The sequence below is a fragment of the Mastigoproctus giganteus genome, chromosome 3 (assembly GCF_048544385.1).
Source record: "Mastigoproctus giganteus isolate SK-2022 chromosome 3, ASM4854438v1, whole genome shotgun sequence".
Lineage (NCBI taxonomy): Eukaryota > Metazoa > Arthropoda > Arachnida > Uropygi > Thelyphonidae > Mastigoproctus > Mastigoproctus giganteus.
The window spans coordinates 165338500-165353716 of NC_143577.1; the positions used below are offsets into that span (position 1 = coordinate 165338500).

General features: G+C 36.3%; 1 protein-coding gene across 1 annotated transcript in view; it reads right to left on the bottom strand.

The window, feature by feature from the left end:
* LOC150088389 (calmodulin) overlaps positions 1-14951 on the bottom strand; it is a 73429-nt gene extending 58478 nt beyond the window's left edge. The window contains exon 1 of the mRNA XM_090369479.1: positions 14653-14951. Within this exon, the coding sequence (XP_090225605.1) occupies positions 14653-14655 (3 nt within the window). The 5' untranslated portion in view covers positions 14656-14951. The remainder of the gene's footprint in view (positions 1-14652) is intronic.
* Between the last annotated feature and the right edge of the window lie 266 nt (positions 14952-15217).

Sequence of the window (15217 nt, forward strand, 5' to 3'; positions counted from 1 at the left end):
GTTGCTGCTGCTCCTTCCCACCTGGCTACGGAGGCGCCTGAATAATTTTTCAAACAATAAGTTAGTTAAGAGGGTCTTAAGGCAATAAGTGTTGAGCAAACTTAATAGAAGTGTATCTTTGTTTTTATGTTGATAAAAAAAGGAAGATACAGATTAAGATTTAAAATGAATTGCAGACAAGATGTAAGAAAATGTTTTTAATCAAAAGAACCATCAATTATTAGAACAAATTCTAGATTTAAACAGTAGATAAATAGTTGAAATAATTAGATGTAAGGAGACTTCATAGGTTATATAACCTTACATCAATCACTTTAATACTAAATTAGTAAAGAAACTTAGAGAATTAAAGTTATTTCATATTCTTTTCAGTTCAACAATCATATAACAAGTTAAACTCAGGTTTCTTTGTTTTTTTAAATACACTAGCAGACCTGTGAAAGCAAATTTTATTTTAGCAAGTGGCTTAATATAGAGTAAGAAATGTTTGTCAGCTTTTCTACCTTTGTTCACATGGTAGAATTTAAACCACTTTCTTGAATATTGAGAAACTACACAAGCATATCAATACTCTTAATTTTTATTTCACAATATTAAATAAGTACTTTAGGGTGGAGGAATTTAATTACAAAATATTAACTATAGTTATTATATAGATTTGTATAACAACTTCAACTGGCCCTTTTACACAAGGACTCATTACCTACACAGCCAAAAACTAAATACCTTTCATGTAAAGGCATTCATTGGTTTCCCTATTAAAACTTCCATTGTGAAAACATCAACATAACCCCACACAACTGAGTTTTAGCAGGGCTAGTAAATACAGAGGCTGTATAAAAAAAAGTATATTATACCAAGCCACAGTCAAGTGACTAGCAATTTTAGATTTAATCAAAAAAAGAAATGATATTATCATAAAATAAAAAAAAACTTTACCACATTGATGTAGTTTCATCAATATATTTTGTTTACAAGCTAAAACTGCTACCTGTATGCAAGCAAAGTTAGTGTTCTGATGAACAAGATGTTATAGTTTTAACAGTATGCTCACATGGTAAAAATAATGATTAATCAATTTTAGTTGGCTTAATTTTTAATTAAGCTGAATAAAGATTTAAGCCTGTTGTAATTAACATTCAGTTCAATTTTTGAACAAGTATCCACTTAACTGCATTATATCAGGCAGTTTTTTTCCCATTTCAACTACTCAGTAGAGTTTCAGACTAAAAACATTACATCCTTACTCCAATTTTAGGTTAAGTCTATAGAACTTTTGTCTAAATAATTAACATAATTATTTGCTTGCTTGGCACAGTTATTACATACCAACAGAAAATAGTAATGAATAATTGTCACTGATTTTGTCTTATGTATCAGTACATTTTACTCTTTGGTGGCAAATAAGATATAACCACATGATCAATATATAGTGGATATTATCTACTTTGCAATAAGGCAGGTTAAATTTTGATGTTTAGATTTCACTGTTTACAGTTGTAATTATTTGCATAATTTTTCTAGACAAGAAAAAAAAAACTATCCTACAATAAAACTATGCAGACATTTTTAAAGTCTAATTTTACATGTAGGACTTAAAATCCAAGGAATTATTTACAGTTCTAGCCTTCCTTGTTATACCACATCAGTAATTAACAAAAAGTTAGATAAGTAAATTTGGGTTGGTAACCAGCATGAGCTATAGCACATTCAGTGAGGGAGGAGACCAAAGTCAATGTGCTACATCGAATCCACAGCCTGATTTCAAGCTCATGGGCAGTTTCTAATCAGTTCTTAACCTGCTACCAATGTAGAATATCTAAATATGCTTATGATTTTAGTCTGCTTAAAATCAAGGTTCTGTTTACACACCATCACAACTATATAGGTAAGCAATTTTCAATTGTTTGGCAATATTATTGTCAATCATTTAGTGGTCACATGGGCTCATACTAAACCAAACTGTTGACTTCTGCACTATACATAAGGCTGCTCAACCATTATCAATTCATGAACATTAAAAAACTTTCTTTATCAAAAAGAAAGTACAATCTGTCCAGCACAAGAGACAATGCCATGGTTGTTCAACAAATAGTACTAGAGCAGAAATGGTAAGCATTTCTCAGGTTTCATAACCTGGCCAACAAGTTGTAGAGAAAGTGATGCATTTCACCAAATACTATAAATTACAGATAAATCAAAAAACAAAACTGATGCTAATGAAGATAGCTTAGATGTTTTTGCATTTTGAGCCTCAGAAGATATGCAAGAAGTTGCATTGAACAAATTAGTTAATAAAATTAACATGCAGATGCACACTTAACACAATAACTCTAGATCTTAAATACTGCATAAACAGATTACAAAATTAAAATGGCAGCCTCCATAGCCATTAGAATGCACAAATGTTTAGGTACAACCTAAATAGAGCAGCACATGGGTCTCTTTCCCTGGGTCTCTTTCCCCATAATGCTAACAAAGAAATGTTTAAATTAGAAAGCCTCTGAAAACAGCATATAACCTCTGAGTATATATCCAAATGTAAATTGCCTGCATGTACAGGATCAAATTTCAAATAAAGCTAAGCAATGCTCCTTTAGGAGCACTTAAAGGGGCTTCAAAGATCAACAGTAGCCGTGCTTTAATACAGCAAAACACAAGGTCTTCACTTTGGGGGGAAATAGCAATTTTGAAGTATCTTATACTCAGTGATATTAAATTTAAATATATGAAAGCAATCTGGGGCAAGGGTTTACAGTATTGGCTGAGACAAAGTTCTCTGTATGGTACAGAAGACAATTGTGTGCTATTAATGATTTTGCTAAGTTACTTTGCAGAAGAGGGGTCACAATATCACTGTATAAGACTGCACTATGGGTTCAAGTATAGAGACTGCACTGGGAGGGGGGGATTCATGAAATAGCCCAAGCAACCACTTCAGAAGACAAAAAGGGCACCAATATAAGTTAAGACTTAAAAAATTCAAACTACAGGACTTGGTAATAGGAAGCTTACAGGGATCTGAGTGCTAACAATGGAATTGAACTTATAGGGGAAAATAGACTAGATTGTAGCAATTTTTTTTTTAGCCAGAAATCTTAATTTCTTAGAAGACATTACCTCCATGAGTAACTGAAGCTAAAAGCTTGATGAAATTCAATGGTCAGTTTGATAGGTACCTATGTGAGCAGGAAAATGTAGTTGATGGCAACAGCCAAAAAAAGAGACCTGGTATGTTATTCTACGGTAAATGTGACTGACATAACAATTATATCACTAAATTGATCAGTAAGCAATGTATGACAGCATTGCTCAGAAATGACAATGCAAAAGATAAGCAGTTAGCTTCAAGCTATTGATTTAAAATTAACTGAAAAATATCAGCAACAAAACATGCTGAAAAGTTTATCTAACATTTCCATTAAGTACTTGTATACATTTCTCTAGCAAATTCACCCATTTAAGTAGTGGGTTAAATGGCTTTGCTGAACATATGCTGTAAGACTGATTTTAATTTAGTTAGCATTTTGGAAAATTTTGCTACTTAAAAAAAAGGATGGCAATCAGGAGTTTAAAACTGAAGTACTTTATCTGAGTTATCAGGCGGAGCTGCAACACATTTAAGATGACAAAGATCCAAATAATCCAACCTATTAGAAAATTAAAGGTGAAATAAAAAAAAAAGTAAAGTGCAGCCATTATCAACCCACTGCAGGATGGAAGCCTCCTCAACAATTCATGCTGAGGGAAATTGACCATAATCTGCCACGCTGGTCCAGTGCGGGTTGGCAGATCGACCTTATTCAGCAGTCAGGGGCTTGAACCCCGGTCTACTCAAGGAGCGTATGCTACTGCACTCTCGCTCCTGCCCACTCGGCTATGGAGGCCAGCCAGCTACAAAGGTGAAATAACACAACTCAACTCTTCTAAATCAACAAGCAGCAGTCATTTCCAAGCCATTAATTTAAAGAACCAATTCCAAAGTTTATATAAATTGGTTACATTACCTAATAAAAATTCAAAAAAGAATTCACCTGTTTATATACTTTGGCACAATCACTAGTTTACAATTTTTTTGACAACAAATACAATCATCAACCATAATTAGAATATTTGCAAGCTTGAACCATGGTCTACTCAGATACATTTGCAATGCTGTACTCTTGTTTGACCACTCCAGCTGGTTATTTATTTGGAAGATGTCATTTGTACTAACAGTAAAGAGGAAGAAAATCAGAATATAGCAAAAGCAAGAAAAAAAAACTTGCTCTAAAATTAAAGAAAGCTATTCACATTTAACTGGTTCTTGGCAATTATTATTAGCCATATGATGCAAGGAAGCCTGAGGCTTATGCTGCACCAGCCAAAAAAAAAAATTTGAATGAGAGAGAGGAAATCACCAAGAAAAAGAATGATATCCAGCTCAGGATCCTGGGTGTGCCAATTTGTCATACTACTTGCTGGCTATATTGTGCAATTTCTTGTACACACCCCATCATAGGTTTGTTGCATGGTTCTAAACAGATACAGGCTGATCTGCATGTTACAACCTTTGTGTAAAAATAATTATGGGTCTACCCTGGATGAATGGCACCCAGGTGAGAGAAATAACAAAAGCTACATTAGTCATACCATGAGCAAAAACAAAAGCACAAAAAACTTAATTTTAAAATAAAGCATGATAGTAATAGAACAACATTACTGGTGATATAATTCAAACAACTGTTATCAGGCAGCCAGATAATTTGTTAATCATTTGTGGCATACCATAACTATTTTTCTAATCACAGCATTTTAAAGAATGTCACCAGAGGGAGTAATACTCTTGATCTGATCATAAGGAGTGACTATTCATGCATTAATAATCTGCAGATAAAGGAACTACTTGGTGGTAGCAAACACATTGTACTGATGTGGGATTTCCTTAAAGATGCAACTAACATCAGGGGTAAAGGGAAGGATTTTTGCTTTCATAAAAGTGACTACTATGGTCTCAGACAATTTTTAAATTCTATGCTGTGGGACTGATAATGTTACCAACAGTAAATTCTAAATAGGAAGCATTCAAGGAATTAATATTAGAAGCTACTAGGCTTTATATACCAACTAAGAAATACTGTTCAGGGTTTAGGCCTAAATGGATGTCAGATAAACTAATGAAACTTGTGGCAGTGAAGAAAAATGCATGGCATGCATATAAATTATCAGGAGACAAAAGCCTATGGTAAATATAAGCTAGTCTGTAATCAAGGAAGTAGGCAGGCAAAGGAAAACAGCTAAGACTTCTTTATTAATATAAACTCTAGAAGGAAGGGGATGAATCAGATTGGGCCACTTGATACCAATGATTTGACTACTGATGGTCCTGCTCAAATAGCTGACAATGAGCATTTTGCATTTACATGATGTAATTCTGTACAGAAGAGGAGGCCAGAAGTTTATCAAACTAACAAGGAGCTAAATGATTTTGTAATAACTGAGAGCAAAGTGGAGAAGAAATTTTGAAGTTAAACATAAGAAATGCACCTGAGGTGGATGGGATCTATCCAGTTACATTAATGGAGGTAGCAAAGAAAGTATGCAAACCCTTAACCATAATTATGAGAGCATCCTTGGATTCAGGGAAGTTCCCCACAAACTGGAGATGTGCAAATGTATCCCCAATTCAAAAGTGGGATCAAAGGATGACAAGTAATTACAGATCTGTTAGTTTAACTTCTGTTCCAAAGAAAATAATGGAATCTCTGGTTAAAGAAGCATTGTAGAATCATTTGGACAGGACTGCAATTATAACTCAGACATAGCATGGGTTTGTTAAAGGGAAGTCTTGTCTGATTAATTTGATTGGATACTATTTGGTCACAAAGGAACTGGATGCAAAAAATAAGTTTTGATATCATATACTTGGATTTCAGGAAAGCTTTTGATATCCACTGTTGTACAAATTATAGCAGTATGTACTTAAGGACAAGTTGCTGCTATGGATAAAGGGATGGTTGAGAGGGAGAAGACAGAGTGGTAATCAATGGACACTGCTCTTCATGGACTAATGTTATTAGTGGAGTCCACTAGGGTTCAGTTGGGCCCCATTGTTGTTTTCTATATTTATCAATGATATTGATGAAGGTATATCAGACTTAAATGTCACAGTTTGCAGGGTTGTTAATGACATTACACCACTGCAACAGGATCTAGAAAAGTTTGGCAGATGGGCTGAGAGGTGGCAACTGAAGTTTAACATTGCATTTGTCAAAATACTGCATGTGAGTAGCAGTGTGGGACTAGGCACCTGCAAAATAATCTGATTGAGGTGTATAAGGCCTTGAATGGTTTGGGCAAGATCAATGCTGATGGGATTCTTCCTCTTGCTCAGATTAAACACCTGAGAGGACAAATTCTAACTGAGGAAAGACAGTTCAAAGAGATGGTGCCAAAATTCACCTATAGCCAGAGGGTGGTTGATTGGTGGAACAAACTTCCATCTACTGTTGTTGAAGTTGACAGCTTAAATAAGTTTGAGGAACTGGATAAACTCTTGGAGCAAATGTATGGGTGAAATAGAAAGCATTTTTTTGTGCTGAATAAGCTTGCTCTCTTAGATCATGTCTCTACAATTGCTAATTTTAGGATATGATATGCCACACCAAGATGTAGAGTTACTTGCTACCAACCACATGGCTTTCCTTCATATTTCATGATAGGCAGCTGTGAAATTTGAATTGAGACTTGATCTGGAATTTTAGTGTATATAAACATGGTGTACAGTTTAAACCAGGCCTGGCCAAACCACAGCATAGTTTGCAGCCCACCAGATGATTTTTATACTACATCAGTGGGAAATCATTCACAAGCTGCATTAGGCACAATAAATAGATGGGCAAAAGTTGCGGCCAATAGCTTTGGCAAGAGACCAGAATGCTCGGCTACCATTAGGGCAAGAAGCAAGTTTTCTACTCTTAGCCTGTTCAAACTCTAGTTTGGACTGGTTAATAACTGCTTTGCAACTGTTGCGAGCTTTGGTGTAGGCAGAAAATGAAACTGAAGAATTAGAAACAAGCCAATTACAATATGCAACATTCTTCTCTTGGACAGCCTTAGCACATTTATTGGAAAACCAAGGTTTAGGATAAAGGACGAGATTTTAAAGTGGAGTGTGGGATAAAGGATTCCATTCCTGCAAGAATAATTTTACTGACACGATCTGAGCAAACGTTGACATCAGAAGTTTTGAAACAGTAATCCGACCAAGGAAAAGAAGAAAAGTCTCGCAGGTCATCCCATTTTGCATTCTTGTAATGCCAAACAACGCGTGGTTGGGAATAGCCATGAGATAAAGGTTCCATTGGAGAAGACACAATCACCAAGTTGTGATCTGAAGTGCCTAAAGGACCTCTCACTTCGACCATGTACTTAGAAGGGTTGTTTGTGAGAAAAAGATCAAGCGTATTGGCTGTATGATTCGGATTGTCCGGTATTCTTGTAGGTAAATGGACAATCTGTGCTAGGTCATTAGTAATTGCAAAAGCCTCAGCATCTCGACCTGCTGGGTCGGTGTGACTAGAAAACCGAAGCCAGCTGGAGTTGTGAACATTAAAAATCACCAAGGAAAATTACTTCACTGTTAGGAAAGTTGGACTGGAGAAAGTCAAGTTGCAAAGAGAGGAAGTCAAAGAGCTCCAAGTGATTAGTGGAGTTGGGAGAACGGTAGAGACAACAGATGAATTTGACACAATGAGGTAGAGAGATTTTAAGCCAGAGAAGATCACAGAGAGGAGATTCCAAATTGCCAAGTCTCTGACAGGGAATATCAGAACGGACATATGCACAAGTACCACCTTTGAGGCGAAAGGAATCATACAGCGAATAATTTGGGCATCTGAGATGAGCAGTAGATGAATCAACTGATATCTGAGATTCTGTCAGAAAAAGTACATGGGGTTTGGCAGACTGCAAGTGGAAATGGACATCACTGAGATTAGAATTGAGACCACGTATATTTGTGAAATGAATTAGGAAGTCCTTGGGAGGTTTAGTTCTTTTCGCAGATAAGCTTGCTCTATTAGTTTGACAATTCATGGTGTATTCAATAGTAAGAAAAAGTAGGTGGGACATGCTGTATGAAGTAATGAAATTTTTGGATATGGCGTACATGTGGTAAGAATATACCCAGATCCTTGACATAACATGGCCTCGACAATGCTCCCTGCATACACACTACTCTGACTCCCTCCAGTCACTATCTGGCAGAGTAGAGGCAGCAAGATTATACACTAGCTGATCCAGAAGCTTCCTAGAGAGTTACCAATAGGTTCAGTCCGGTGTACTAATTAGCGGCCGGCCTGCGAACACCGTTCTAGAGCTGTTCCCTCGAAATGTAAGGAATATTGGATCTTGCCACGACATTCATCATAACCTCAAAAGTCAATCATACTGCATGATGGAAGAGATAGGGAAAGGTTGACCGGAACTTAGCTCTAGAGACTAAACATGGGTTCCACCATTTCAAGCCTCCAATAAGCAAAGTGGTGGTATTTCACCGGTTGATGAGTCATCTACCACCTAGTACTGCCTGGTATTATAGAGGGGTGGCGTTCCTCCATGTGGTGTGGGCACCACACCTTGACCCCTACTTACGTTGGTTCACACCTGGGTGGTCACCCACCATGTACTTGCGCATGGAGGTTATACCCAGGATTACTAACAGTCCCACCATCGTGAAGGTGCAAGCAGAGGATTTGGCTGTCACAGACCGTCCGGACTTTGCCGAAATTGGGTCCACTTGACTTGAGTGTCACCTGAATATCAGTTCCATCAGCGTTTTAGACTCCCAGATAGCAAGTACAGCTTGTCTGGCATATCTGAGAGAATGTCTGTGACAACCTCAAGGACCAATTTGAGATTATCAAGCACAGATCCAAGGGATCTACTTTCAAATTCATCCTGTAGAGCTGCTATTACACATTTTATATGTCAAAAACAAACTTATCTATTAGAACAGCTTTTCCCAAACTGGGGTTCACAGACCAGTTCCAGGGAGTCCGCTGTGTGTGTGTTATTTACAGGGGTCCGCAAACTTTTTTTTATATTTGAAGGGGTATGTGAACTTTGATTTTTGAAAAGGTCCATAGTTTGGGAACCACTATATTAAAATAACAGTGTAAAATTAGTATTGCACCAGTATGACATTCACTTTCAGTCACTAATTTTTTTAATTGGGAGAGGAAACTTTATGGCACCATGTTTATCAAAAGAAACTTACTATGGTAAGTTTCCATACAGGTCCTCTGTTCACTTGTTTGCTACAAAGGTTCTGCTGTACAATTTGATAAACAATTTTTTGATTTTATACAAGATCATTGTCAGAATTAAGTTTCCCATTTTAAACTAATTCTTGCATGTCCCGTAAGAGGACTGATGAATTAAAAAGCATCTCATGCCTGTAGTTATGGTTTATCCACCAAATGGACAATTAAACCCATCTAGCTTCTTTTGTCTAACCATTTTATAATTAATCTAAGGATCCTGTCTGTGATCCCAATGTTTCAGCTTATGTAGCAATAATGCCAGTTATTTCCTACTTAAAACTTGTGCACACTTGACAGTTTACCAGATTAATTAGTTAAACAAGATTTCCTCTTACAAACTGTACTGCTGTTCTGACAACAGTGGCAGCATTTTCTTACCAGTGAAGGCTGAGCAGTTGTCTACTTCATTCTTGGAACCACTTACAGATTGGCCATATGTTAAAGCTCTACCTCCCTAATCTAACAAAAATCAAGTATTAATCAATACAGAGAAGAAACTACTTATTCTATGTCAGCAATAAAAAATTATGCTCATCTTCTAATCCATCATAATTTACACCTATTGCTAAAAGTAATAGGTGTCAGATTTCTTACAATAACTGGATCAGAGGTAAACACTGATTTTTCCCCTCACCATTTCCTTTAACTGGGAACTGATTATGCTAGTGTTTTGTTCCTTGCAGGTGAACTCAGTTAAATGGGATAAAAAGTAATCCCATTATAACCTTGGCAAGAAACATTTAAGTTAGTCACTGATACCATCTTTGTTCTCAAAATATTATAAACTGTAAAAAATTCCTTTATATTTAAAGACATTTTTTTAATCAAATACCCTCTGCAGCACTTCAGACATTTTAATCTCTCTTATCAAAATAGTTTTGAATATTCTCATCTTATCTTGACTAATAAAGATGTCAAAGCCTGCACACCAGCCACTCAGACTCTTCCATAACATGAACTGCATGTGCTACCATAGGGTTACCAGTATGCACTCTGCTAATTGGACACAACAGATGCTGTTAATTTAAAGTTTTTTGGCACATGCAAATAACTCAGAACAGGCTTAACTCAATACCAAATGTTTCCTGTTTACACAATAATTAGTCTAGAATGTGGGAGAACACTTTGTTAAAGTAACTGGGAGTTTCAGATATGAATATACACTATGAATATAAAGAACTGGTGCTTAAAGAAAGGGCATCACCTAGGAATTTCACATTTTATAACCCTTTTTTGCAATGGTACATTACATTAATGACTAGCATCACAAATAGAAATATAAACAAAAGATATTTATTAATAGTTAAGGCAAAATATTCCAAAATGAGCATTTGCAACCTATATACAACAGTTTTGATAAACACGATAATTATGGCTGAAGTGTTATCAGAAGCCCTCAATTTGCTTTATCATGTTAAATGGAAAGCAAAATGAAAAGTTCACCAGGTGCAAACTAATATTTAGTTTAACTGCCTTTGGCCCTGATGACAGCAGCATATTGTCAAAGCATTGACAAGATCAATTTCTGGAGATAATCAACTGATAGTTTGTGGTTCCAAACACAAATTATCACTTCCTGAAGTTCACGAAGAGTCTGGGTTTCTCTCTGGCAACTGCAGATCCCACACAATACCAACAGTTCTCTACAGGATTCAGGTCTGGGCTGTTTCCTGGCCAGACAACAGCTGTAATGGACAGCTCTTTCAACCATTTTTTCACCTGTAACAAATGTAAACACATACTGTCAAACCTCTAATGTAGAAATGAAGCTAAAGTAACTACAGAAGTGCCTACTTATACTTTTTGCCCAATGACAAAGAGCAGAGTTGTCCTGAAAAGTGGCAGCAATTTGCCTTCCAATACAGCCAGGTATCCATTGGCATTTACAGAACCTTTTTATAAGTTGCAGGTGATCTACTCAGTGATATGAAATGCACCCCCATATCATTTGGCTGGTAGGGAATTTCACTATAGACACCATACAGTCTGGATGGTATTCTTCACCATGTCTACAGCAAATCATTTGTCTCCAATCAGCCATGCAAGTTGAATTTCTTCTCACCTGAGAAAATAACCAACTTCCACTGCATGGGGGGGTCCATTAGACATGCTCCTCACAACAAATTGGGCCTTTTTCATTTTTTGTGCGAGGAGGGAGCTTCTTAGGACGACAGCTGCAAGTCCATTTTTGAAGAGGCGTCTGACTGTTACTATACTTGCTACCACTCCGTTATGTTCTTCCCATTCTCTTTTCAACTCAGACTAAGAAACTTTATGGTTTTTAAGGCATAAGCACTTCAAAATGCCATCCTGTTTTGGCATAGATTCATCTGCATCTGGTTCCTTTTTTCCTATCAGCAGAACCAGTATTCTTGAGTTTACTTAAAGCAACAACAGCACTTTCTTTGTGGCATCAACTGCATGTAACTCACCATTCTGACACAAGCAAGAAATGACTGCAACTCTTGCAGAGCATGCATATATAGCTGAAAGTAGCAGCTGATGCAATATCACATTGTCACCTATGCGTGTCAATCTTATCTAATGCAATCAGTAGGAAATATTGTCATATACTTACATCATTCAGATGACAATTACAATTTTAAGGGGTGATGCACTTTCTTTGAACACTAGTATACATAGTGCAATAACATGAAACTGTGCAAGCTCATGAAGACATGCATGAGCTGTCTGGCTTAAAATAAGCAAGTATACACAATGCCAGGGTCCTTGCTTGCCTTCAGGTTCACAAATTTTAGTATGCAACCCTCTACAATTTCCTTATTCCAGGTGACAGAAGAACATGTTGGAGAAGGATATTACCCTTCTGTTCATGTTATGTCTTTCCTGTAGATAAATGAATTACCATCCTCTTTCCTTGCAATGCAAACTGTGGGAATCATAGGGTTTCAAAAGCCCTCATTTAAGGACAAGAATCTTACAAACATTCAGTTATTGCTATATATCAGAATTCAGTTTTACAGAACATTAAGAGCAGAAGTACTGCTTAAGTTTCCCAATACACAACTTATTTCACATTTTACTTTACATAAAACAGTAACTGTTTTAAGTTTTGCTAAGTACAGTGCCTGGAGACTAGACACCTGTGAGGTGATCTGATTGAGGTGTATAAGGCCTTGAATGGTTTGAGCAAGCTCAATGCTGATGGGATACTTCCTCTTGCCCAGATTAATTGCCTGAGAGGACAAATTCAAATTGAGGAAAGACAGTTGTAGAATAGATATGCAGAAATTTGCCTTTAGCCAGTGGGTGGTTGATTTCTGGAACAAACTTCCATCTGTCATTGTAGAAGTGGACAGCTTAAATAAATTCAAGGCAGAACTAGGCAAACAGAGCTAATGGATGGGTGAAATGAGGATTTTTTTTTTTTGGCTGATGAGCCTGCTGTATAAGCTTGCTTTCTTGCATCATAATGCCTCTACTAATGATGAAAACTGAACATGCCAGAACAGCTTTTCCTGATTTAGCTTTCTCCACAGAATTTTCCAAATGGTGTTATGAAACTAGTGTTAAGACAGCACTTTCACAGCCACAGTAAACAACCAATTTTGAAATCATGAAAGAACTCTTGCAACTGTTCTTGCCCTCCACATTAAATGCCACAGTTATTTTGTGGCAGATATTACATATCAAGAAGATGCAAGTAAGCTTTAATAAGCACCTTGCTCAACTTGTTAAGAAGTCAGATCTGGAAAAACTCCATTTCCAACCTGAGTTATAGTTGTATTTTCAGAAAGGTGGATGTTGTTAAACCATAGTTTTCTACAAACTTTTAAGTTGGTTAAATATTCCATCCATAAGATACTTTCTTTACTTAATTCCCCATTTAAATAAAACATTCAAAGTTCTACAGGATCATTCCAAGTATTGATCAACTGTTCTCACAGCAAGTATTCAATTCATTAATATTTCACCAACAAATCATGACAAATATCTTGCTAAATACTTCATGATTGTCAAGTGCTTTTATTAAACTAAATAGGCGCATTTCTAGAAAGTTAGACTATAATGGAGCTTTCCTTCAATTTAATTGAAGAGATTAATAGACAGCTGTGGGCGTGTGCCCAGAATTGCAGAAATTACTCTGAAAAAGTATAGTTTGAAAGAGAAAATTTAAACGTTCGTAAAAACCAGCATTGCAATGATTCAGAAACCGAGTCAAAAGCACGGCAAGTCTAATTGCATTGAGGAGAGTACGCAGCCAAGAGAGTTGGCACACTATTGAGAATTTTACTGCATCGTGCTTTGCGATCTAAGTTGGGAGTTCAAAAGCAGTCACTTACAGGCCACAAAACAGCTTGTTTTACGCATGTTTCGGTGAAAACTTGCTATCAAGCAAGTTTCCTTTGTACTGGTATCAAAAAAAAAAAAAAAAAAACCCTTACCAACACTAACTATTCAGTAATTTTAACCAACTCTTACAATGAACTGTTTTATAAATCAATAAACAGAAGATTTGAGAAAAAAACAACTACGGCACACAATTCGAAATCATAACGCCAATAAAGTGAACATGAATTTTTAGAAGCAAATTTACTTAAAATCTTTTAGGCAGTCAATGTAATTCTGAGATGTCGCGCCACGCAAACAGGAAGTGTTCACAGAAATCTTATTGGCTAAATATAGGCCACCAGGTTAACTTAGTGATGAGAAGTTTGACATACAACTTGGAAAAAATTAAGTTGCTTAAAATCTCTGAAGAACTTGCCGATTCAGATTTGTAAAGTTTGGAATACGATCAATATCTCACTTTAAGCATTTTCTTTTAGGGATCAGGTGAGAGAAACGTTCTTTTAAATTTTTAATACATCCCATTAGAGAAATAGGAAAGTAATGCTAGCATTCATTCGTTTATGACATTTCTAAACTGTAATTCAAGGTTACCGCTGATTGCATTCCAAAATCGCAAAACGAATGCACTTTGTTTTCAATGACATTTCGTACAAGATAAACGAATGTACTGTTTAAACAGCGCTGATTTTTGAAAATTCTTGAAATCGTATATTTTTATTCTCAAGATAAGGCTCCTCCTTATGCAAAAATTAAACCACTGAAGCAAATAGCTGAATTTGTCTATTGGCAACAGTAGTATAGAAATACTAGTATAGAATAAGACTATACAATAATATTAACGCAAATAAAGGGAGAAAAAAAAAAAACTAAGGGGAAGAGAAAAAAATATATTGTCCCGCTGACACGTTGGTACATTCATTTACCAAAGTATGGAGACTTAAAATTTAGGTATAGTCCAACTTATGCATTTTTAAACATCGGAGTTTCTTTTTTTTCTTTCCTTTTTTTTTTTCTCTCCAACTAGATTACTTACCATTTTAGAATCCGCAAGCGAGAAGAACTTTTACCGGCACTGTCACACTACCAATAAGCACAGTACAGCACTAAGATCGTTTAGTATATACGCTCAAAGTGTAGGTTCAAAAACTAACGAATCGCCACCACAACACACAAAACACCAGTCTTCCGATACAAACTGTATTAATCCACCTAACGGTCGACTAAAAATCTTCAGAATTAGAAAACTTGTAGAAAAAGCACAAAAGTAATTATTATTTTTTTTCACCTTCTAACTACAACCACAACCTTACACGAAACCTACCCGAACATCGATGTTCTGTTATATATGTTATTTGTAAGCAGGATCTAAATTTTAGTGCGTAGCAATACCGTAGTATTTGGGTGTTCCTGTTCGCGGTGTTTTCTAGGCGCGCAGGATACAATGCTAACGAATCTTTACAAAATCAGTTGCCATTGGTTCACTAACACCTGCATTGCGTCAACTGCTCTGTAGCTTGATGCAGACGTCAGATGAGTTGTGCTCCTGGAAAAGAGCGGTTGGAATTTGTTGCGGGATGTTCTTCAGCGGTTCTCATATG